The following is a 25840-nucleotide window of genomic DNA, read 5'->3' on the forward strand; positions in this document are numbered from 1 at the left end:
CTTAAAATTACCGCGTTGGGTGCGTAATGTGCTCTAGGCACGTTGAGCCTGGTCTCATAAAGTGCGACTAAAACATCACCGTGATTCACTTGACGTGTGTTAAGAAACCATCGACTCTTCCGCTGCCCCAACAACCGCACAAAAATACGGGTAACATCTCTTCTCAGAAGGCTCCTTGGGCCGCTTCGTACAACTCGTACTACACCACAAAAACACACCGAGAAAATATCGAGCGCCGAGCGAAAAAAGAAAATTACCGGCCGACGCGCACGCTCTTAGCAGGCGAGGCGGCCGGGCTGCTGGTCTGCCGAAGCCAGACGTTGCAGTCCTCGGCGCTGAACACGTCCGAGTTGGACAGACGCTGGTGTTCGACGCTGGCGCAAGTCGAAAGCTTCCTCGGCAGCGACAAGTTGTTATCTGTTGTTGCATTCGAGCTGCTCTTGTGAACTGGGACGGGCGGCGGCGGCCTGCGGCTTAAGGGTTCAGCTTTTTCGTCCTTCGCCGCGGCCGCTGACAGCAGGTCGGTCCTGGGCGGCACTGGCGGCGTGCTGAGGTCATCACTGGTGACGTGTTTCAGCCGAAGGGTGTTGTCGCAACCCATGTCGCTCGCGTTCCAAGGAAAACTGCGCGACACGATCATGTTAGAAGTCAATACTATAGTATTGTATTGGTTGTCTCTAATCACATTTTGCACCTTTAACTGGGTGCCTCAAAAAACAATGTTAACGAATTTGGCTATTAAGGTGTTGAATAGCAGTAATTCAATCTTGCACCTCCTTTTTCCCGTGACGGAAACCTCTATCTGTTAAGTCAGAAATTTCTATCGTTACGTTACTGCTATTCACCCATATTTTTTAAAGGGGCGGCACAAGCCTCGATTTAATCAAACGAAACTGGTAATTAGTCTAGAGACAGCTAGATTATTTAAACGAAAGCCCCTTTTGATGTCGATATATATGCAACCATTTTCAGCGTTTCTTTTATCTATTTACGTTGTGCAAAAAAAAGACGATACTACGTTTGAAGCATTCGAGTTCAATCAAGACACCAGAAGCTAAGAAAGCACAAGTAACTTTTAAAGGTGGACTACTAAACACTTAAGTACGTAAAATCGTTTGACTGATAAAAAATGTTTAAAACATGAATAAATGCACAAAGTTAGCATTGTGATACAAGAAGAAAAACTTTCTATTCAAGGTGGTTCTCCTTTTTTCAGATATTAATCCATCATTAAACCGATCTATGCTTCTAAGGTGACTACTGACTATACACAATTTCTCTCTAACCCCACCTTTCGACCACCCAGCTCGTAGGATCTTTCCACGCGGTGGGGTTGCTGAGCTTGTCGGATTGCCGGACGCGCCGCACCGCTGTGATGACGTAGGGGGCGATGACGTGGTTCCAGACTTGCACAAACCAGGTACATGACGAGTAGAAGTCGGGCGGACAAGAGGCGAAAACACGAGGACCTAAAAATGGATTTAGGCTGAATCACAATGGCAAACTTAATGTGTAAAATAAGAAGATATCTCCTCGCCCCTTAAGACCAATGTTTTTCAATGACGACCAATGTTTTTCAATGGGAGCAATATTCTTTAGACTTAAATTTCTTAATCAAAGTCAGTCAAAATCAGTGATTTATAAGAGAAATATATTTCGCCATAAAATAAGGCATCATCAGTCTCTTTTATTATTCATATAGAATCTATATTTCTCCTATAAAATATAACTAGAACTTATAAATGCGTTTGATTAAGACAGTAAAGTTAAAAATACTTGAAATACTACGGTTTAGTATTTATACGGGTAATTATATCGTGATCACTGATCAGGTAGAGCCAGCAACAAATTTTATTTAAAAAGTCTGACGAAGTAATAATTTGTCGATAACAAAAGTATAAAATGGGTGTATTTGCGTAATATAGTCATCACAAGGATGTTTAACTCCTTGTTAAAACCAAGATAAGAAAATCTCAGATGTACCGATTCTACTGGAAATATTGTATCACTAAAAATGAAAGGCAAATGTTTATTGTGCAACTAAGGAATGGCTCCGAAACGATGTTAAATTTGCTGTGAACCTTTCATAGACATATTTACGGGCAAAATAAAAATACAATAGCATATAGTCTAAATCGGATTTCACAAATGCGTTTTCAACTAAAACGTTTTCGTAAAGGTACACACTAAAAAGTGTCTGTGTTCAAATACGTGAAGCCGTGCAAGATCAGTTACATACAATTGAACCCACCTATAGTGACGTCAGTTGTACATTGAGACTCGAGGCATCTGTTGACGTGATGCCAGCATAAGGGAAGCCAAGTGATGACGCGTAATGTGTTGTCGAATTCCTCCTCACAAGTCGGTTGCTGACTGGTGATCTCGTTCTCGATAACAGCGCGTCTGCATAATCAAAGAGCATTTTTGATTAAAAAATGTTGCGGACAGGGTTTAACACATTTTCGTTTGTGTCTACAGACGTTTTAAAATGTATTTAAAGGAAATAACCAAACCAGCAGTGTTGTAAACAAAGTCATTTTTAAAGTCCAAGTCAAGTCATTTGTAAAATAACTCAAGCCCCATTCAAGCCATTATCAGATCAAATAAATAAGGTCAAGTCCTTGTGATAAAAAATAAACGTTGAACCGTTAAAATCGGTAAACTTGTTCGACTATGAGCAATTTGTTCTTGAAAAATACATTTTATAGTTTAGCTTTGTTTTTATTTTGCATTTACTCATTTAATATTTTTAAATGCCAGATATGTTGGGTACATCACAATGTTATAAGTGATTAGGGACATAATGGTGTAGGCCTGCTATCGATAAATAACATTAACATTTGTACATAAGCGATTGTCAAGCAAATAACTTGGGATAAACCTTGGATAAATAAATGCTTGGACATGCAATTTGTTAGATGAATGCTTGGACATACAATTTTTTTTATCAACGGGTACACCAACCTTAAAAACCTCCAGAGGTAATCTTTCACATGCGAACTGTTGTTAGTGCATGAAATGAACGCGAAGTTGGTTTTGCATTCCTCGCTCACTTTTGCCTGTACCTTGCCTTGGAGAATCGTACCTGTTCATGCACAAAAACGTTTTAATTACACGCTGCTGCAGCTTTATAGATATTGATGTTGCCTCAATCTACAAATAAACTTTATCGATATAGTATTAGTGCAACCGGGGGTCATCAAACTTTTTTCAAAGTCTGACCATCGCGGGCTAGATAACTGTTAGGAATTACGACCGCGGGCCGGATAAAAAAATTGTTTAACTTTATTAACTTAAATATTTTTACAAGAAGAAAATATAAATTATGCAATAACAACTGTAGTGGGCCTTATAATTTGTCGTACAGTTGAAGCATTGGATAACATTTTAATTGTACTTTTTATTAAAGAAAAAGGGCCACTGGCCGTAGTTTAGTGACCCCTGCTCTAAATAAACAATTTTAGTGTTTCGTACTTAGTTTCATTATTCACCTTTAGATTCGAAGTTTTTTGTTTTAACATTACTTCCCCCAAACAAACTGTTTGCTCGTAAATACCCACCTATGACGTAGGGACACATGACGTCGGCAGGTAGATTGAGCAGAGGATTGAAAACGTCATTGAGTGACGTCACTAAGTGGCTGTTCTCCACAATGATGACGTGGGGAATTGATGACGCGCTGGCGGCGTTGTTTCGCTGACATACGTCGGAAATGTTGCGCAGGTAATTGTGGAGTTCCTGAAACAACAGGAGAAGTTTTTATAAAAATTTATTACGACTTTACACTTTTCGAAAATTAGTTTAGCTCTGGTAAATTGATATCAAGCATTGGAGGGCTTAATCCCACAAAAAGTATGACCTTTATAGTAATTTACATTGGTTAATAAGGATTGTTAAAGCCTTACATTGGTAAAAACATGCTTCTGTTTAACATTTACACGGCCTTCAATTTTACCTGCTCTCCCCTTTGCTTGACGTCGTAAACGTAAATTGCTTTTTCAAGATCTGCTTGTTTGCGTACTCTCGTCACAAGATGCAGGGCAAGGCTGTAATACAAACCAAGTTAAGATGCAATTAACATGTTTTTTGGATGCGTTCACTAGCCACACCGTTTTAACATAATATAAGCAAATAAAGAAAACGACAATACATGAAACAAAAAATATATTGTTGCTTATTAGATCCTCAACGCAAGCTCTTGCCAAACAAATGCTACTAGTATGAAGCTTCATTATTTTTTTTCGGCCTCTCTTGTTACATTAAATCATAAAGATATATCCGAGTTTGGCGTTTAAATTATATGCCCTTGCTTTTAAAAAGAAAAAAGTAATTGGAGGTCAGTATTGAAACAAAGATCACACCCAACGATAAAAACATCGACGTACCTGTGTGCCAGCGAGCTCTTGCCCGTACCAGAAGGACCGTGAAGCAAAACCCGCTTGTTGTGCATGAGGACGTTCACGTAACGAAGTAAGGTGTCTTTCGGGATTAAGGTAGTGAAGGCCATCAGGTCTACACTTCCACACGTTGCATCTGGGATAAAAGCAACGAGAATTTTTATTTAGGTGCTATTTAAAGAATACTTGCGCTGTGCGGTCTACCTCTAGCTATATTGATTGCCCTATCTCCAATCTGGTTTTACTGATCAAATTTCGAAAGGTTTGTGTTACAAAACAAATGCATGTGTTTTTTTACCAGAAAATGATTTCTCCTTTGGATTTTACTAAACAGACTATTGACAGCTTAAATACCTTTTTTTTTCAACGAATATCTATCTACAATTTACATTGGGCATTATTACCTGTTTTAATAATTGAATTGCTAAAAATCAGGGTGTTTTTCAAAAACAAAATAAAAAATGCATTTTTTGTTAAAGCATTACAAATAAATGGAAATAATTGCGATTGATCGATTACGCTTGTTAATCTTTAAAAAGCGGCCAAAGGGGACTTACCCTTAAGCGAGATCTCAACAGTGTTGACGTCACCGATAAGAAAGGCGCAGGGGAGAAGTTCGGGGGGACTGGTTCCCGGTACCCTGGTCTGTTCGCCCACTTTGTAGTAGGACAGGCTGCCCGTGGAAAGGCCCAGGCGGCCGTCGCCGTCCACACATCGGCAATATTCCTGGAAAAAAGAAATTTTGTTTTTCACTTTTCTGCGGTGTTGTAATGAAGGTGTTGTAATGAAGGTGTTGTAATGAAAATCACTGACTTGACTTAAGTGCACTCAAGTCACTGTTTTTAAATGACTTGACTTAAATCGTTTGACCCGAATGACTTTACTGGACTTAATTCTTTGGGAAAAATGACTTGACTTGGACTGGGGTCATATTTGTCTTAAGTCATAAGTGTTTTTCAATAAAATTTATCTTAAGTTTTGCACATTAAACAATTTTATTGTTGTGGGACTTGACTTGGGCAACCTATGACTTGGACTGGGACTTGACTTGTTATGTTTGCAAAAGACTTGACTTGGACTTAAGTTATTTTTTAAATGGCTTGACTTAGACTGAAGTCATTTTGAAATGACTTGTTTACAACACGAAAATCGATCTAAAACTTAGCAAACCAAACCGAAAAAGAATGTCGACAAAAACAAAATTTATTCCGAAAATAAATTTCGGCCTTATGCTCTATATACTGCTCGTTTATTTAAAAGTAGTAATATCTATAATTACACACAAAACACCATGGTCACACTCACCAGGAAAATATCGCTGGTCATCTGGTCCAGCTCGACCCAGCTTGTTTTCCTGGGTACTGGAACCGAACCCACCAAGACCCCCTTGGCCTGGTCGGCGGCGCCGGCGGGGGCGCGTACCGAGGCCGGGGTTCGGACCGTGAACCTTATCTGGGCTCCGTCTTCTTCGCTTCCGGGCGACACCAGGCGGTGGAGTTTGCAGCAGTCTGTTTAAATAAGTTTCGAGTTAGCCAAAATAGCGACAAAACGACGAAAACTGACCTCGGTTGAAAAAATATATTTACGTTGACTAAAAGTCCGGTAACGCATTCAACCTATAGTTGAAAATATATATTGGCAACTACGTTCCCTAAAAAAAGGAAGTCCAGCAATAATCTCGAAGCACAGCAAAGTAACTAATGCTCACCCAGTCACATCTTAGGTTGGTGAGCTCTTAACGAAAACAGTAACGAAAAAAATTAACAACGCGTTATATAGACACCCTAACGAGGTATAATGCGGTTTATTTAAATAAAACATACCTCATTCGTCACATAATACCGTGAAAAAATCTATAACGTTCGGTTGTGATAAGTTTTTTAAACAGATTTAAAACTTCAAACTAGGGTTAAGTGCCAAAATATAATCTGGTCTACAGTATACACATCGCATTCTTAGGCAAGTTATCGAGAAAATAACATCAGTTGGGCTGCTATGAAAAAGGCCGTATTTCTTGTTTTATCGATGAGCACAAAAAACCTGTAAAAATAAAAAAAAATCAAACCTAGTCGCGGTTGAGCCGGGTTGAACGCCACCGCGTCACTTGGCGACGCACTTGAGCCGAATTTTTCCTCACGGAAAGGGGTGAACTCGCTATTATTTGATCTCTGGCGCCGCATCGTGGAACTGGGGGTCGTGACGTAATCGGTTGGGACCGCGCTCGCTTGGAGGCGCTCGTTCTCCATGCGTAGGAGCTGCATTTCGTGCTGCAGAAAAAACAAGTAAGTTCACATGATGGTGTGTTAAAAACAAAAAGTACCGTTTGGTAACATAGGTATACGTATTTTTATGCCATCGGTTAGGTTTCATGGATGCTTGGGAAGCGTAAAGATTTTTTTCGCAATATTATATGGCCATTTTCGACGTAAAAATCATGTTCGATTCTTTGGAATTGTACAAAATGGCCTGATAAGACTCTCGAATGTAGTATAATTTTGATACAATTTGTAAAAAATGCCTTTTCCACTATTAAGCCCCTAAGACCTTAGAATACAGTTCTATCATGTTTAAGAAATGAACACATTTGCAAAGCATATCAGAAACGAAATTTACATGTGTTCAGATGACCCTCAATTGTTTGCGAGAGTGGTAGGCAAAGCCTTTCCACTAACTAACCTGCATTTGAGCAATCTGGTCCTTGAGCTGGTGGAGTTGGTGCTGGGAAGTTAACGCTTCCAGACGAACGTCGGTCAGGCGCCGATCTTTTTCCTGTACGATCTGAAGAATCTCGTTGTACGAAATGCGACCGTCGCGAGGCGTCAGGCCAAGGCTGCGAGAATGGAACAAAACGCTACGTCAGATGGGAAAGTGCAATGCTATAAATGGTCTAACTCTGGCGGGATAGTGTGGTCCAAGTAGTTGTGTCGGTAATCGTTCAAAACTGGACAAATATCGTTTGCAAACCGTTGTATTTCAACCTTGGTACCTGAAAACTAATGGATCCTATACCATACTGAAGTCTTTATCAGTGTACAGGAATTTATTAATAACACAAAAGCTTACACAAATGGATTCATATTTATTGAAATAGAATACCAAACAATGTTATTGAAACAGAAGTAGCATAAGTGTAAGGTGAACATCATCACCACTTTCAAGTGACTAACAAGGTGAGCTCCTACCGCGACAAGGTAGTAACACCAACTGCCGTAAAGACAACTACAATGTCAAGGATCATGTGCTGTAACCTTTGGCCGTTTGACCGCAAGTAATAGAATGCTGCTTGCACTTACATCAAAATGCGCTTTAGCAAAGTCACTGTTAGTCTTAACAGTAACAATCGAAGTCAACTAAACGTCTTAACGAGAACGCAAATATAGCTTAATGAATATTTAAGTTATAGGTTAACAGTTATTTAACTTGACATATTCATGTTTCGAATTCAGCAATCAATTTTACTGTAGCTGTGGCATCATAAGTTTTGTAACGTAGCAGGCTTGCAACATTGGGTATCGGTTTGAATAAAACAAAAGTATTCAACAAACCTATGGTATGTTTACATGATCGCAATAAAAAACAGGTTTTCTTTTTAATCTGGTTAGTTTAAGGCCATGTTAAAAGCCTATTCGCTTACACTTTAAAAGCTTACTTGCTTTTGTCAATCTAGTTATTGCGTGATTTCTGCACCTGATACACAAGTGTTTGCCTATGACTATAATTTCCGAATTAATTTAACGACAACGTTATTGCAAAAGCTTTAAAATCACTTGGCAAATATTACTGGAGGTGCTATTTCTCTGGCAAGCAGCGAAATAAAACATCTGGCGCCGTAATTAATCTGATTAGCGTCTAATTGAATGGAATTATCGTGTACCCAAGCGCCCGAAAGACCCAAAGGTCGACAGGCCGATTCCAGGAGTTTATTTCTAGCTTTCCTGGTGGGCGGCTTAAATCCCGATTAGATTTCATTACACGAAGATTAGCAGTTCAAATTGGCAAGAGAAATATCGCCGTATAAACCCCGTGTACTTGGATTACGGATTACGTTATAACAGAAAAAAACATTAATTGGGAAGCCGAGTTCTACTTAATTATATTAAAGTGGAAACTATAAGTAATGAATTGTTTAGGACAAATCAAGAAAGATAGACACGCATATATGTGTTTAACAACTGGTTTTTAGCCGCCCTTTATCTATCGATCAATGATGCAGGCAAGGCAGGTTAGAAAAACACAATAAACCTGTAGTGAGGTTTTGCCTTGCTTGCATCATTGATCGACAGATTTAATGAGTCTGCGACGGCTTTGGTGTACTTTCTTAGGAAAAGGTTCTTTTTTAAAACGTTAGAGCTAAATAAAATAACGAGTTCTCACATGTTAAATCCAACTATAAACTGGGCAACTCAAACATCCCTATTTTAACTAATTTACCTCTTGAAGTAATGCATTGAAATATTTAAAAAAACCTTTTTCAGAACGTTCACGTTTGGCAATTTCGAGCAAAACCAAAACTTTTTAGCATCTAGCCTCTTTGATTTCACACCAAATCACAAAAATGTGCATGGTCACGCCACCCAAGCTGCCTAATTGTAATTGCTACACGACGTTGGGGTAAGTCAACACGACCCGGGCTATTCAGTCGCCATACCTGGGGTTGTGCAGTATTCTTCTCGACGTTGTGGGTGAAACCGGGCACCCCGAATCATCTGCGTCATTAAATTCCGGGCCCCCGGCCGTCTGGGGGCCTTTGCCCCCTCGCGAGAAGGCAGACTTGAGGGGTAACTGTGAAAAACGAAGTTAAGTTGAAAGTATTGTTGGTTTTTATGATTCTAAAATTGATATTAACTGATCACACAGATTCTAATTGAATTGATTAAAAAAAACATCCACATATGGTAAAAACGTTTAAATAAATCACAAAGTACATGTTGAGATCGGTATATAATTGTCTTGGTAATATTTGTCTAAACGTCATTTGTCTAATTCTAATTGGGATAACAGGTGGCACTATAAATGCATAGCTTTATTACTTAGACCTAAAAAGCACGGTTGTGCAAAATCTTGTCAAAAATCAATACAATTTGTCTTTATTAATTGATTTGCGCAAGGCCCAGTATTACTGATCGTAAAGTTTATATGAACTAAATATAAAATAAAATTTTATTAGAACAATCTGTGAGCTACAAAGCATATGTGGGGAAACGGCAAAACCACAGTAATGCCCCTTAATATGCCAAACGTAAATATCAAACAAAGATTTGACAGCAAGGACTTGACATTGGCTCTAATTTAGATAAACGATTCTAAAATGTTTCGAAAAAGCGCAAACACCTGCTGGCATCTGAGAAAAAACCAAGGGTAGAAATCGACTCCCGCTACAAGCTGTTCAGCAGATAGGGCACATAGCTCCGTTGGAGCAGCTCACATGCAAAACGTTTGGTCCGTACACACTCAAGTGGAAACTAATCTAATCAAGTCAAGACCAATTGCGGCTTCAGCGCCTGATGGGGTTATGTTCGCACCGTTGAGGGTTGGATGGGCGTTTTATGCCTTTTCTCATTTTGCTGATTTGATTTAATTACAGCTCCCAATTCGGGATTACATTTATGTTAATCTGCATAGCGATATAATCCCTAACATGTAAATCGCAATTCCCATCTTGCAAGACCCATACCCCGAAACATACAACTGGCGTTTTCTGACAAAAGTATAAACCTTCCTCTTTTTCTTTCCTTTGGACGCAAATTGAACTTTATCCAGGCATCAAAGGCATGTTTTGCCACGCGAAGAACCCACTTTAGTATTTTTGCGGATTGTTCGTGTATCCCAGTTCGATTAACAGCATTCACCCGAACGAAGGAACAAGTGAGTCCGCACAAAAACAAAATTAGCGACCAATCTATATTTAACCCAAGATCGTTTCGCGAATCCCCATTAACTGTTTAAAACCTAAAGTATTTTAGATTTCTGCAATCCGCCCTTTAACGCATTGATCCAATACAACAAACATTCATCATAAAATGGGCGAGTTTTTTAGTAGTTTATAATCTGCAGATTGTCTGAACCGAAAAAACGGGTCGAACCTCCTTCACTGCCGGTAATAGAGGTTTAGCAAAGAGCTGGGTGAACAATTGGTGTGCAATTCGCCGGTAAAACGATGACGTCTGTTGGGAAGTGCCGATTTTGGGATAATTGATCTTCAAGGTCTCGGCCTAAAACCTACAGGAGCACCATAGGCCAAACGGCTTTGTATGACGCATATAGCATTCTGTGTGCAAATGCTTTTAACATTCATGGGAATTAGCAAGGGTCCAGAAATGACTATACATATTCATTTTTAGGCTTAAAAACTCCGGCGTGTTCAAGAGCGTGGCAAAACCAGAAGGTCTACAAGGAAGGGTGAAGTATGATCGAGAGGCCGCAAAGATCAGGCCTCGACTTCTCAAGATATCAGCTTAACAAGGGCGGAGGGTGCGCCACTAACCTGTGGGTTTAAACTAATAATCGCGCATTACGCCTCCCTCTTTCGAGTTTTACCAGAAAGACTGAAATGTGAATCAGGATCACCCACATGGGTTCAAGTGTGAAAAACCGAACTTAAGTCGCAATAGGTGCAAAAGAGCATCTTACACGACTAATTACCATCGATACAAGATAGAGATAGCGCATAAATAAACCATACGAACCGCAGGCCCTTTTGCCGGCTTAAGTGTGTAAAAAACGAACTTGGGAGCATCTCACGCCACTAATTACCACCGTTACAAGATAAAATGTCAAAGAGTTAACGCATAAGCAAACCATACAAGCCGCAGCCCCTTTTGCCAGCCTCCTAACCTACAGTTGAAGGGTCCCGTTAAGGATGATATACGATATGTTGTTTTTTCTTGGGTTTAACACGCCCCGTATCTTCCTTTGGGCCCTTGCCACTTTAAAGTTGACACTTTTCTTGCTACCGGTGTTGCTGTGTTTCTTGCTAAGCCGCTAAGTCGCTTGTTGGGCACGAACAAGCAATTCTTTGGTAACCCATACCCGTTTCTGCAAAACACTTACTAAGGTTGCCGAAACGTTAGAGAACAAATATGTATACCAGTGTTGTAAATAATTCATTTTGAAATGACTTAAGTCCCAGTCAAGTTATTTGAAAAATAACCTAAGTCAAAGTCTTTTGCAGAAATAACAAGTCAAGTCCCAATCCAAGTCATTATGAGAGCAATTCCAAGTCATGTCATTACCATATAAATAAACTGTTAAACTATTAAAATTGGTAAACTCTTCCGATTATAAGCAACAATTTACCTAAAAAATAACCGAAACGCAATATACAGCACTAAGTGTTTAATGTGCAAAACTTGTGATCAATTTTAATAAAAACACTTAATAATCCCAAGTTATTTGACAAAATGACTTAAACCCAAGTCAAGCCATTTGTCCAAAAGACTTATGAAATGGTCAAAGTCATTTAAAAAAAGTGACTTAAGTGCACATAAGTCAAATCAATGACTAAAGTCATTACAACACTGATAAATACCATAGGAGCTATTATTTTTGATTAATAGATAAACATGGTTCTCAATATGTGGTCATAAACCTTAAAGTAATGTAGGAGGAAACTACCAGAAAGGTATAACATTTAAAGACTATACTTCCTTTTTTAGCACTTTTAAGCTTAGGAATGTAAATGAAATGTAAGTCAATCGTTCAGAAGACAGTATCTCACTAATGAACCGTTGAATAAATAATCTGTTTTGAAATATGTTCTTCTGCTTTTTGTTGTAAACCTATTTGATAGTTTTTCCATCATAAAAAAAATAATGAGCCACAGAATTTTTGTGCAACGAAAATGGGCCACGAAAGAAAATAAGTTGAAAACAACTGCGCTAGATCAATCTAGCTTTTATTTAAACTTAAACTCGTTTTTCAAATTTGAGCCGAATTTAGTTTCATACCCATCTTCTTTTCTTTCCCTCTTTGCGCTGAGCGTTGTCTGCGCTGCTGCCCGACCCGGAAGACGACACGCTCGAGTGACTGGCGTGGGAACTCATGCTGGAAAGACTTCCGGACGAGATCCGTTTGTTCGAGTTGGGTGAGAGTGGGTCTGCAAAATGTGGAATAACTTGTTTAAAGCGAAAAAAGTTTGGCTTTTTTGGCAACAGCTATTATATTAATCGATATAGTTTCGAACAACGTTTAAATTAATCTGTTTTTTTCACATTATAGTGTTTGAATTTGGGGTTTTGTAACAGCAGCTAACACGACAAGGCACAATATTATGTATTCCTTCGTGGTCGTTTTTTCGTTTTTTTTTTATATTTTTGAGAAAAATTGGTTTGAAAATATGCTTTTTAGTTTTCCCACACTGGAGTCGTTAATATTTTGGGCTTTTAAGCAGCAGCTAACACAAAATGTACAGTTACACGAATTTTGTTTATCTCAGTTGTTTTATTAAATAAATCATTATCGCACACTTAGCACGGTATAAAATTCCTAACAATGGCATTGAACAAAGAATTTTGTAAATTGATCTTCGGGCAATATTTTTTTATTATTAAATGTACCGACGTTTCGATAACCTATACGGGAAATCTTCATTCATCCTTATGATTCAGGAAATTTTTTACCCCGATGAAGATTTCTTGTATAGTTTATCGAAACGTCGGTACATTTAACAATAATAAAAAATTGATTGCCGGAAGATCAGTTTTACAATTGATACAATGCCTCAGAACAACAGTACATTCATTTACCATGTATCGATTGTAAAATTTTGCCGGAATAACAATTTTGCAGTTGATACAATACCTATAGCAGCAACAGCATATTCATTAACGAAATCTCCCTTACCGTAATTCCGCGATGACGAGCTCCAATGGCTGCTGGTGTCCGACGCCGGGTACGTCACCTCCGGCGACTTGCCGGGGGCGCCCTTCGCTTCCGGGTACGTGAAGGGGGCCCCAGGGGCTGCGGAGGATGGGGTAGTCCCCTGTGAGGTCAGGGTGCCGTTCCGTTCCGCCTTGGTCCGCAATTCCTCGATCGTTTTCCGCAACTTGTCGATTTCCCTTTCCTCGCCTGGTGCGGTGCGTTCCATGTTTTAGCGCGTTCGGTTTCAGAGGGAGCGATCAAAGAAGGAGTTATTCCACAAATTTGCAGTTCTTTTTAACAGCTCTGGTTACGCTTAGACGTTTTCGGTCTGCGTCCTGTGTGAAAACAAATTATATAGGTAAATTTTAGCGTGAATTATTTACTATTGCTAGCTTAATATCACTCAGGTGCGAACGTTCTATTTGTCACATCAGTAAACACCCCAAGCCATGAACGTAACACAGCAGCTTAACAAAGTGGTTGGGATGAAAACACACAAGCTCGCCATTTTTTAAAAATTGGTATGGAATGGGAATTGTGTAAACAAATTAAAAAAATAAGTCGTTTCAATTTCGAAAAGAAGTTTCCATTTCGCCCAATCAGTAGCATATGATCCGAAAGCAAATAATTGCATTCACAGGAGATTGTAAACAGATAACTAACCGGTTCGAGCATTAAACGAGTTCGTATTTCGCCTAATGGACAGCGTATGATTCGAAAGCTTATCATTTTGATTAAACCAAAGTGTAAACAGATAACGAAACAACACAATCAAACTAGAAATCCGTCAAGCTCTTCAATAACAGCCGCCTAAGTTCATATACCTTTTATTCAATGAACGTCATACGCATCACTGTTAACATGAAAGCGTATGAATGGAATGCAGGCGAGAATCTAAAAAAAAGTTTAAGTTGCCAAAACTTTTTTTCAAGGGTGCGATGAGATGCATGACGCATTTTGGCTAAAACGATGTAATCAGAATGGACTACGACATCCTAGAAACAATTCGATAGATTCTCCCGGAGCGCGAAAACCTTCTTTCTACTGCAGGCCTTCACAACGTACAACGAAACACTTATCGGGCAGGTAATCTCAGTATACGGTCGTTCTCAGAATGCTCGCCGGGGGTCGGACACGCGCCCTAATGCGAGGAGATATTCGCACAAGATAGCCCGAGCTAAGCCGCCACAAATCCCCCAGTTGGGGACGAGTGAGTGGGCAAATAAGGGTTCCGCGGGCGCAAACAAAACCCGACCCCATGGAGGGTCTTATACGTCGCTCGTACAAATCGGCTGTCGGCACATCGAGCTCTGTAGCGTGCGATTTCCACCCTTGTTCTACTCCTGAGAAACGAATACGAATATTCGAGTACCTTTTTCTAGACAATTGATCAAATTTCAAATGTGAACCAATGGATTGATCGACAAATGTCATAATTATCAACAAAAAAATTGTATTTGGTTTGTTGGCAACATTCGAAATAACTTTTATTTTCACATTAGGAAATACGTTTTTATCCTTGCTGAAAATAACGAATATGTATTTGTTTGGCAAAATATCATTCTGAAAATGACAGTTTGTTTTAGTATAGAGATGTATGCGAATTTTCTGCTAAAATAGTAGCAGAAAAAAAAACACATTTAGTTTGGCACAAAAAGAGTCGAATACTTTTCACTGGGAAACGTGAACACACCACCTGTAATTTGACATGCGCTATGCAGAGTCGGTAAAAAATGTGCGTCAAATGCTTAAGTTATAACTCTAAAAAATATTGTGTTACGTGCAACACCACCAACTACAGCGTTCAAACGTAGGTATTTTGGGATAAGTTAATCATAGAGGCGGAATATACACATCAGCCCTTACTGGAGTATGTCAGAAAGCTTGCCATTTTTTAGTGAATGAGCTGCAAGCGTTTTATTACTAGGGTGTTCGTTACCCGTACCCTAGACCAGACAAACAAAATGTACCAGCAATTTAAGAGCCTGTTCAAAAATCCTCGAGTGGGTCCAAACTTTCAACAAGTGTGCTATAACTGAGAGTTCACCAGCTTGTCCATCTCTGTCTAAAGTTGGCTGGAGGGATTTTATTGGAGGCGGGATCAAGTGAAAGCAATCTGATATTTCAGCAACGGACCGACCTGATGTATCCCTCGTAAAACAAGCTACGACGCGCTGGTAAAGGTTTCCCTTTCCACAACTGCGCAAGGTGTGTATATACGTGTTGGTTTAAGCACCCCGATAGTCCAATTCGCTTAACCTGGTTTTTATTCGTAGTATGAATATCAAAGCACATACTCGAAGTAGGTAGCATATTTTAAACGTTTCGAATAATTATTTATTTATTTTCAAGATCTCTATGGGCTCTAAAATCTATTCTGCGCCTTACTACAAACTATACAGACATTAAGGTCCGTGGTTTTTATTGTTTTTTTTTGTTATGCGCTGCTATTTGTGCAATGCGCTAGTATCATATTATCACCTATTAATCTATCTCACCCTAGCCAATCCTTTACCCAAAGTAGAGGAACTTTTCCAATTTTATTTTCTCTTTCTTTATAATATGGCTTCCAACCATTTTTTGAACTCATTACCACAAGAAACAACCCGCTAGCATTTTCGATCTAAAAAACTATCTCAACCCGCTACCTGACCAAGAAACAAAACGTTTTTTACTCCTCACCAAACCGTAATACCTGGTCCAGATCCCAGACCCTATCTCAACAAAACAGCGGACTCCAGAAACGCCACAACACTTGTCCAACACAAACACAACAGGACTAACAGGCAAACTGCCGGCGATATCCGTTTAGCAGTGGTCGCCGGCGTAAATCTAGCACTGGCCTATTTCCTACCGCTGAACAGCTTAATCCCCCCGCCCTGTGCCCGGCTATAGCCAATTGCAGTTAGCGAACGGCCTATTAAGAAAACGAGCCCCTAATCTCGTTTCTCGTGCGATTATTGCCTGTTCCCTGGCTTTGTCGTTGTGCGGGCGCGAAACACGAGCGCCGTAACAAATTGCTTTTGTCGTTTTTGCGACAGATTCGACGAAAATGGGTGAGATCGCGTTAGGCGATGCGCCGCTTCAAATGGAGATTTCGACACGCGGGTTAAACAAAAAAAAAAGTAAAAGATTCTAAAAAAGTCTTACTGCACTGATGATGGCAAAAGAAATTGCCGAAACGTTTGCTAATAAAAGAATGAATCTTTTATCTATTATTTGGGCCACTCTTTTTCTACTGAAGATAATCAACAGATCCGTGTTTAGTGTTCCTAAGTATGTTGGCAACCATTACGGCTCCGTTACTAAAAAGAGGCTTAGAAAGATTGTAATACGTATAATAAGAATATCAAAGCTCATACAGAAGTAGGTAGCATTTTAAATAAATCTTTATTTATTTTGAACATTTGATATTAAAATGAATAAAGAATTATTCAAAACGTTTAAAATGTTACCTTCTGAAGATGAAAGCACATACAGAAGGTAACATTTTGAACATTTTGAATAAGTCTTTATTCATTTTAAGATCAAATATTGAAAATAAATGAAGAGGAATTGAAAACTTTCAAAAATATACCTAATTCTGTATGAGATTTGATATTAATACTACGTCTTACAAAACCTACAGTAAAACCATTATGCTCCAAAACATTGTAATAATGCTACTGAACGATAGAAATCCAGCGTACTCCTTGAATCCAGTACAACTGGAATCATGCCGAGTTCGGGAAAACACCAAGAGCTTTGATCAGCAGAACTTGAAAGCGCCACATCGCCCCGTCGTTTTCTGATTTGTTGCAACAGGACGCCGATACAGATCTGCACAGAACCCCGACAAAGCCAAACTGTTTTTTTTCGGGTTGCGACGGCGAAGGTTGAAACACCCTCTCGTGCCCAATTGGCCTTGGCCACAGTCCGTCGTCGCCAAATTATCAGGAAGCGAACAAGTTATGACAACAAAGCGAAAGCGCAAGAGGTCGACCCGCCGTTGCCTAATGCCCCTGTTTGTATTGCCATTATCCCTGTATAGTTTGGGCTGCAAGGTTGGCACGCGCTGGTTCTTAGAAGTGCCCCGCGAATGACTCCAATGGCGCAGCGCACAGTATTGGCGACCTTGAGAAGGTTTTGGGCGGGCGATAAAAGCTTGATAAGGAAAGGCGGGGTAAAATGCGGACGTGATCGGGCATTAGGGAGAAAAATCGTTTTTTAACCGTTTTTACAGTGAGAATACGCGATGCGTGCGTGATAAAATTTTATTTCCTTAAATTTACCGTATTGTTATTTTGGTTAAAGGATATCAATTTTATCACCGTTCAAAGTAGAATTATAGTTTCCAATAGCCAGGGATTTTTTGACTACGATTAAAAACTATTTTAAAGTAAATCAGGCGGGTGGAGGGTTAAATTTGTCCCACGTAATGAAAATCATTCCAATTAGGTTCAATATAGTCATTACACTTCCAAGAAATCATAATCAGGTGCGCGACTGGCAAAGGTTCATGGCTGCTCTATCGCCAACTCATATCAACGTCTCGAAAGCTGCGGCGGCCGAAAACGAATTGTGAGTATACTTAGGAGGAGAGTTCGGTTTATACCGCGTGCTCTCGTCTGCGGTTTTAAAGTGAAAAGCAAACGGGCTCTGCATTTATCGAACCCGGAAAGCTGAACAAGAAAAAGCTTGGCTTCACCTAATGGAAAACGGTTTACCACATTTTTCATGCTGTGCCATGGCCCCGTTTGAAGTTTTTTTTCGCATTTTGAAGTTATATTTCGGTAAACACAGTAAGCAAAAGTCTGACAATTTTGGCCACTTAAGTGTGCAAAACACCTGACAGTTATGGGGTTACTGATAAAAAAATACACGAAAACTCTAGTTTTTAAAATTTTGTAATTTTATCTGGTAGAATATCTGACAATTCTGGTTTTTAAGTTTAGCAAAAAATCGGACCATTTTGGTTAATACAGTTGGCAAAAATCTGACGATAAAAATTCAGACGGTGAAGGTCGCCAAAAACATTATTCACTGCTGCACCTACGGAATGATAGGCAATTACCCTTCACTATGTTTAACGTTTGCTCAAAGCCACGTGCGTCGCCGAAACTGGTCGAAACGCGAAATCGCAGGTAGCGCACGATTTTCTGTGATGGCCACACACATACGGGGGAAGGGCAGACAAACAGACAAGCACAACAACTGGTGAAAGGAACGGCGGCAAAAAGGGCGCAAGGAAACGATGATCGAAACAAATTGGCTAATTTGTTGCCCGTCGCTTTGCCTGATGAGCGGGGCTAATTGGGCCGAGACGGGGTAGCTGCAAATTCGGGCGCTCTCGAAAAGTTGCAAATCGAAGGTGGGGGGCGCTGCGAAGAAACTATCGCTTTTCCGTCAGTTTGCTAAAGCAATCAGGCTAACGCGCGGGCATGGGGGGCGGGCGGGTTGATGGCGCTGACTGACAGGCGCAAGCACCGCTCGACAGAGTCATTCGTTCTTGTGCTGTTGCGATCGAAAACTTGCAAATCAAGCGGCCAAATATGGGCCGGTGAAATAGCGGGCCGGTGACTCAACGCATCGAGATCCCTGGCGCATTCAGACCGGGGTTCCTGCTTGAAAACGCGACCCCTGTTTGCCGACTAAAATTCCGCCGCCAGCGGTAAGCACGGTACGAACCCTTGGCAGTCTGGAAAATCGATAACGAATCGACCTGTTGGTACAACTGCAGTTTCCCTGCCCGAGTATTATAACTAATTAGAGATGCCAATAAATCCATTCCCTTAATTCCAACACAACTACACTGCAACCTACAGTACGTTGTATATGACTGCACGACAACCTGCGCCACAAAAACCTGCAAACCTTCCTAAATTTGAAACGTCTAAGTAGACTTTTTAAAGGGAATCGCAACTTACCACCAGAGTACTTTATACAGCGCTTCGCAGACGAGTTGAAAAAAGGTGCTAACTTGACAGAACAGCAGCAAGGCGCCACGGGTCGTTTTGCACAAATAAAAATCTACGCAGCTGCGTGTTCAAGACCCTGTTTTGCGGCGTACAACAATGGCCCGGCGCTGTGTCAGACCGCTACAAGCTCTCGACGTCGAGTGGTGTCAATTCTGACGTCACAATGATCGCACACGTCACGCGGTAGGATGGCAACAAATTAGTTGCAAAGGCAAAGCGACGAAGTGCGCAGTTCGGGGGATTAACAAAACTTCGAACGGCATTTTGGGGTCAACCGCGGGATACAAAGAACTTTTTGTGGGGTCAGCGCTCTATCCTAAGTGAGTTGGACTTAATCCCTAAATGCAATTTAATGCAGAAATTAACCGAACAAATTTAGATATTCATGACTTTTGGAAGCGCGACGAAATACGCATTTACCGGAATTCTATAAGGTTATGTAGCAAATAAACGTCCTGTGAAAGCCGGGGACTCAAAAACAAAACATTTTTTACGAAAAACTCATGAGAAACTTTAACAATTGTAAACTTCTTAAATATAAAATAAAGTTTTTCCTTTAAACATGCGCAAATCAATGGTTTAAACTCAAGACCGAGCTTGGGCGTTTTGTGCGCGCGTAAAAATCGTTTGAAATCTAATATTGAGCAGGCGAGCCGTCATGCGATTTCTTCAGATCGCGACAGCTTCTAGAAAGTCGGTCGATAGGGCAATTAATCGTTTGCATCCAGGGACGGCAGATGGCAGTGACGCAAACTTGCAATAAAATGCATTAAACGCGACTGGGCGAGGCGATTTGTGGCAGTTTAACTTTGCTGCTGGTCAAATGTTCCTTTTTGTCCCACGCCTAGATCTTAGTGCGATAATATTTTCACTTAAAAGGCTATTTTTTTAGTTTTGTAAGTCCCCGGTATAATCTTTTGGATATAACTTAATTATTAAATGGCAACAGTGTTCTAAATTTGCTATATTTTAGACATTTTAGGCTGTCCCAGTAACTCACAAGTCTATACTTGCTATCTATCGTACTTCTTCCTTAATGCGAGTACATTTTCACTAAAACGGCTATTTTTTTTTAGGTTTTTAAAGTCCTCGGTAAAATATTTGAATGAGTTAATAAATGGCCATAGTGTCGACAGATTCGCTTAGTCTGCGATGGCTTTCGGTGTACTAATGATACAAAAGCCGTAATCGTTGATCGAAAAGCAGCTTCCGAAGAGCTAGATCAGAATTGTTGAACACATGTGTGTTTATTATCTTTCATTGAATAGCTATAGTGTTCTGATTGTTTTGCCAATTTTTTAATATTTTATACCTTTTTGACTGCACCATTAGCTCCCAAATCTTTATTTGCCAACCTAACCATATATGTTTCTGTGTGTTGAATGTCTATCGCCTTTTCCGGATTCGATTCATTTTAGCGTTAAAGCGCGCAGCTGAACCACAAGAACAACAAGTTTTGGTCAAATTCCGTGAATTCCCGCTTGAACGCCCGGCCATTTTAAAGGGGGGTAATTCTCGCCAACTTCGAGCACTTGGTTAGAACAAGAGCGCACTTTCCCATTCACACAAGCACTTGCCGACGTAAGTGAGAGGGCGAGGACACTCCGAAAAGCGTGTAATACCCAAAGTGGACATCTGCTACTTGACTATAAAGCGCCGGAGAATGTCGCCCCGAAATTCACCCCAGTACATGTCGTTTCCGTTTAAAAGTTATTAAGTTAAAATTCCTACATTTCAGAACCGCTTCAATATTAGTCTAATATTCAAACCACTACTCCCACTATACTTACTGTTTACGAGCTTTCAACTGTATAAAAGGTATTTAGTTAGAATTCGTACAGTTGAATTCCGTTGGTTGTGAATTAACAACTATAAGAACAATATTTACAAAACAGTTTGGTCTGTTCAAGATTTTGTATACCTACTAACGCGCTGCAAGCTATGTCAATCTTCGTTATACTGCGTGGTTATACAAATTTGTTACCTGACGGGCCCTTTTTTGCTTTCTTGGAAAAGCTGACCTCATCATTTTGAAAAGCTGACCTCATCATTTTTAACAAGTTTTTTTAAGAACAAAACCGCTTCAATATTAGCCTAACATTCAAATCACTACTCCTACTACTTCCTAATTATAAGCTTTCAACTGTATAACTACACAGCATTAAAACGCAATGAAACACATGTGCTACTGCCAAAATTTTATCAGTCAATGTGTTTATGGTGTGCGTACCTCTGGCTACTTCCACACAGAACTTATAGGAAAGCGACTGGTCTAAACGCTTTCGAGATAAAAACCTACACTCAGGCAGCTTATCACACTTTCTATCTGAATCAACTGCAAATAGCGCTGTCTTTTCGGGCGTCCCGGGTACGAACAAACACGCGAAAAAAAGCGTGAGAAATATTTCGGGAGATGCCATCTTTGACCCAAGGGCAACAAAGAAAGCGGCGGCGCTGCTATAAGTCGTGTTTATTGTCAGGTATACTCACAAAGAAAAACTGTTATTAAACTCATCTCGGCTTTACTTTATAGAACATTTCTGATTTTCAAATTCGTTTTTGTTTGCTCGTATTGAAAAAAAGGTAGTTTCTATCAAAAATAAAAAGTCTGTAACTTTAATTTTTAAGCTGAAACACTCCTAATACTTCAAGTTCGACATTAAAAAACACTAGTGCATAACTAAAATATATTTCGTGATGTTGTATTCTCTGCAACAATTTAACAAGAAAACATCCTTATACGCGTACCAACAAAAACGTTTTTCTATAAAAATCAAATTTTAACTTTATTTATCGATCCATTAAAAGCTAAACAAAAACACAATAACTGACCGGACTGATCGGATCTGCAGTCTCGCAACATGCAGCTTACAAGAGTAACCTTATCGCTAATGCTTTTAATCCTATACGCCGCGACCACAAAACGAGGCTGCCCACATGACTACACAAGGCAACATCTGTTATCTACTGACCGACTGATGGACGCTCCGGCCACCGCCGGACGAAGGCAAGACGTCCAGGGGTCAAGAAAAAGTGGACACTTCAAAAGCGCGCCTGGGCCGTGTCTTGCCGTGAGATTAGCGCCGGCATCAGATCAACTTAGCGAGGCTGGATGTGTCAGTTAAAGTAACGTTTAGTCGCGACATCAATGGATCAAATGATGTTTTGCGCGTGCCACCAATTAGAGGGTTGGGCGTTATCCTTTTATGGTGTAATAATATTCTATAATTCTATATGGTTTGAACTGACAAGGCGATACATCGGAAGAGGCTGAAGTATTTTTTTAGAAATTTCTTAAACATTTATTTCCCAGTTTCGTAATCAACGTCCTGTGGGAAAGCTGGAGACTCCAAAACAAAAAAAAATTTAGGAGAAAAAACATTAAATAAAAAATAAATAATAAAAATGAAGCAAAAACTAAAGTTGAAATTTCTTAAACATTTATTTCCCAGTTTCTTTAGATTGCTACGCCTCGCGACAAAAACACAACAGTTTTTATCAAACAAAATCCTTATGAACTAAATCCACTGTAAGCACAAAGGCAAAGCATAAAAGTATGTATGTAGCCAACATCATCAATCACCGCTGGGTATCATATCAGAACACTATAATTCGAGTGCAGTTTAACTGATTTGACGACTGTTTATATGACCTTAAACAGCCTTTCCCCATACTTCTGCGCTATTTTAAAGTAGGCCTACGTATAGTCTCATACTTCACTCCAGGGCTGTTTAAGCAGAGAATTCTATAAACACTACTATTACCAGTTACATGTAATCCACGTTCGTTCTTACTGCGTTTTATTTGCGGTCACGTCCGCGTTAATTCAGTTAAGCCTTTTGCGTCGAAAAGTTTGACCTCAGGCAACTCGCAAGTGACCCCGAGTGACCTCACTAATGGCCAATCATGTCGCCACCCACCTTGACGACTGTCGAGCTTGGAACTTTCGCAAAATATTAATAACAAAGAGGATTAGCACTGTCGAAAAATCGTGACGCTAATGTGACGATCAACAAGCTATGTGACTATTATTAAACAGGCACACAGGTTGGTCTGGGAAGATTTCAGATTTGGTCATTGCTCAAGTTACCAATATAATGCAAAATGTTTTGTGGCCCTTCGACCAAAAAAATACTTGCATATACCTAAATAAATCAGCAAATCATAAGTACATGGGTGAAGTAGGTTAAGCGCTAAGAAAACTTTTTAGGACAACCTTTTTAATGTCTATCGATTAAAAGCAAAGGGGCTACTTATTTTTACCAAGAGTTTAAATTGGTTAATCATAAGAGGATGACAGAAATTGTTTAAACGGTTCGATAACGTTTTTTATCTTTCATGTAACGCTCAAACTTCTATAACAAGTATTTCCTCTGCCACTGCAATGTTCAACCATTATCGCCAAATGGCCCGTTATTCAGTAAAGCAGCGAAAAATCACTACCACTACCCTATAGAAAGGTTTTAAAAGTTTAAAACCCCATCAGTGTCTCATACACTAAGGAGGGTGTAAAACAATTTCCGGACGATTTTTAAGATGGCCTCGTTAATATAGTCGTTTCAATAGTCTCCAAAAATTTACTCTTAAGCGTCTCTTTTTAACTTAAGTGTTAGTTTTTCGTGCGTATTTTGAATAAATCGTGCCTTAAAAAAACGCAGTCCTTGGCGTTTCGTTATTGTTCCGTCACGACATTCAGTTGTTTTCAATTTGTTTAAACTTTCATGCTTTTGTTTAAAGAATAAAGACAGATGAACTCTTACCGAACTGTGCAGCCGCTATTTCTCGAGTGGTTTTATCGACTGGGCAGAGGTCAACCTTGAATTAAGCCGCTTTGATGGTCAAAGTCAAGTCCTTTGTAAAGTTGAAGACCCGACTTTGCGACTCAGCTGTCCAATTGGTTGAGGTGTAGTCAGCAGGATGAGTGACAGGCGAGGCGCAGCCTTTCTTGATCCTGTGGCATTTCTTGAACGGTAGCGTTACAAAAGAGTTGCAAAACAGTCGAAGTTGCGAGGTAAAAAAACTTGCAAGCAGTATAGTAGATTATGCTGTTACAAAAACACCAACTAACACGACACACATCATGCTATAAAAAACTGAAAGAAATGTATAGGATTAGAATTGTTGCTCATTGTTTGCAACTCTTTCGAGTTCCCGTATAGATTATCAAGCAAGCCTATAGAAAACCATTATTTATGTGAGAGTTGTAATGTAAATGTATTCTTACATACAATATGATATTAAGACTGTTTCTTTAAACATGTAGAAAACATAAATTCATTTCTTATAATTTTACAGAAATATAAATTTCACCACCATCATTTTCTTTCTTGACGATGCGTAATCATAAGGCGAAATATATATTTCTGTAAGACTTTAAGAAATTATTTTATGTTTTACACCTGTTTTTGTAAACAGTCTTAATTAACATTATCTGTAACGAAAGCCATGAAATTTATTTTATATTTTATTATCTACGGGAGATTCCTCACTTCCTAAAGTGCTTCAGCTTCTTATATAAAAGTATGGCGCCAACTTTTCTCATACAAGAACTATTTTCCAAATTCATTCGCAGAACAAACGAATCATAATAAGGAGACAATAAATTGCGAAATACCTCCAACGACCTATCACGCAAAATACCGACGGACAAACTAAATGAAAAACGACTTGCGCGACAGTTTAACGATGTTCAAATGCACTTTGCAGCCTCGCAAATCGCATTCCAGATGCCAGCGACGAGAACTCTTACTTATTAAGTCCAACCGTCGTGTGTGGCCAAGCGCATACAGAGTCCCCGACGTGTCGTGATAAAAACAACACTCGAACGATGTAGGACAAAAAGACTGGAAAGCGGCGAAAAACGACTGAAAACGCTGAGGGGACCAGGATGGGGGAGGGGGGTATAGGACGGGTTTCGATAGCGTCGCTGTGCAAACTGCTGAAGCCGCACGCGACGTATATGTACATTGTACGGGTAAATGGGGGATCGGGTCACGGCAGGCCACACGTCTATGGCTATAGGGTCGCACGCAATGGATGTTGAAAACAAATGATATGGACGGACAATAAAGAGAAAGTGTGAGGATGGAGTTGAGAGAAGCGACCCAAAATGCATAGATAAATGTTGCCTTTTTTTCAGATTTTTGCTTTAAAATGGATATTGGTAATGGCGATTCTGGTCAGTTGTGTGTTTAGTTACTTCGTTTAAGTCAATGCAGTCGGTTGATATCCAATACGGTATATTTTCGCCCAATCATGTTAAACTTTGTTGAACAAAACCCGAGGTGCTCAAACTGTGCATGCCGTCGCATAGGGAATTCGTTTCGTATCTACCGTATATGGATTACGATTTTCTTCAAAAAACAAAAATAATTGGCTTTAGTGTACGAATTTTAGTAAAAAATAATAACATTCATACTCTTTAGTGCGTCGATTGCACGAAACTTAGGGCGTCACAAGAAAAAACGTTTGAGAACGACTGGACTACACGATAACCGTTAGGTCTTTTAAAGGTTCCTACTCTTGTGTTTCAATTTTACAAAACAAAATCATTGATCGATCATTGCAAACTTTATGTACATTAAGGTTATACGGCAAGCAATTGAGAACTTCATATAAGCGCAAAGC

General features: G+C 39.7%; 1 protein-coding gene across 1 annotated transcript; it reads right to left on the reverse strand.

Moving 5' to 3' along the window:
• Window positions 1–54: 54 nt before the first annotated feature.
• On the reverse strand, window positions 55–24301 carry LOC146133567 (neuron navigator 3-like). Its single transcript, XM_083397060.1, has 15 exons — window positions 23974–24301; window positions 13239–13591; window positions 12344–12492; window positions 9046–9179; window positions 7074–7227; window positions 6463–6664; window positions 5703–5905; window positions 4955–5123; window positions 4386–4533; window positions 3956–4046; window positions 3561–3738; window positions 2965–3085; window positions 2252–2403; window positions 1292–1469; window positions 55–623 (listed from the first exon to the last, which is right to left on the reverse strand). Exons 2-15 carry the CDS (start codon window positions 13480–13482, stop codon window positions 254–256), a joined length of 2493 nt encoding a protein of 830 aa, XP_083253186.1. The 5' UTR covers window positions 13483–13591; window positions 23974–24301; the 3' UTR covers window positions 55–253.
• Window positions 24302–25840: the final 1539 nt, after the last annotated feature.

Source organism: Ascidiella aspersa, chromosome 9, assembly GCF_963924565.1.
Source record: "Ascidiella aspersa chromosome 9, kaAscAspe10.2, whole genome shotgun sequence".
Classification (NCBI taxonomy): Eukaryota; Metazoa; Chordata; class Ascidiacea; order Phlebobranchia; family Ascidiidae; genus Ascidiella; species Ascidiella aspersa.

Bases quoted from the DNA above. Each gene is read 5' to 3' on its own strand.
- LOC146133567 (XM_083397060.1), bottom strand. From the start codon at position 13,482: ATGGAACGCACCGCACCAGGCGAGGAAAGGGAAATCGACAAGTTGCGG. The intron at 1,470-2,251 runs GTGGGTTCAATT...ATCCATTTTTAG, and splicing joins TACAACTGACGTCACTATAG to GTCCTCGTGTTTTCGCCTCT. The intron at 624-1,291 runs GTGGGGTTAGAG...CGTGTCGCGCAG, and splicing joins ACGAGCTGGGTGGTCGAAAG to TTTTCCTTGGAACGCGAGCG.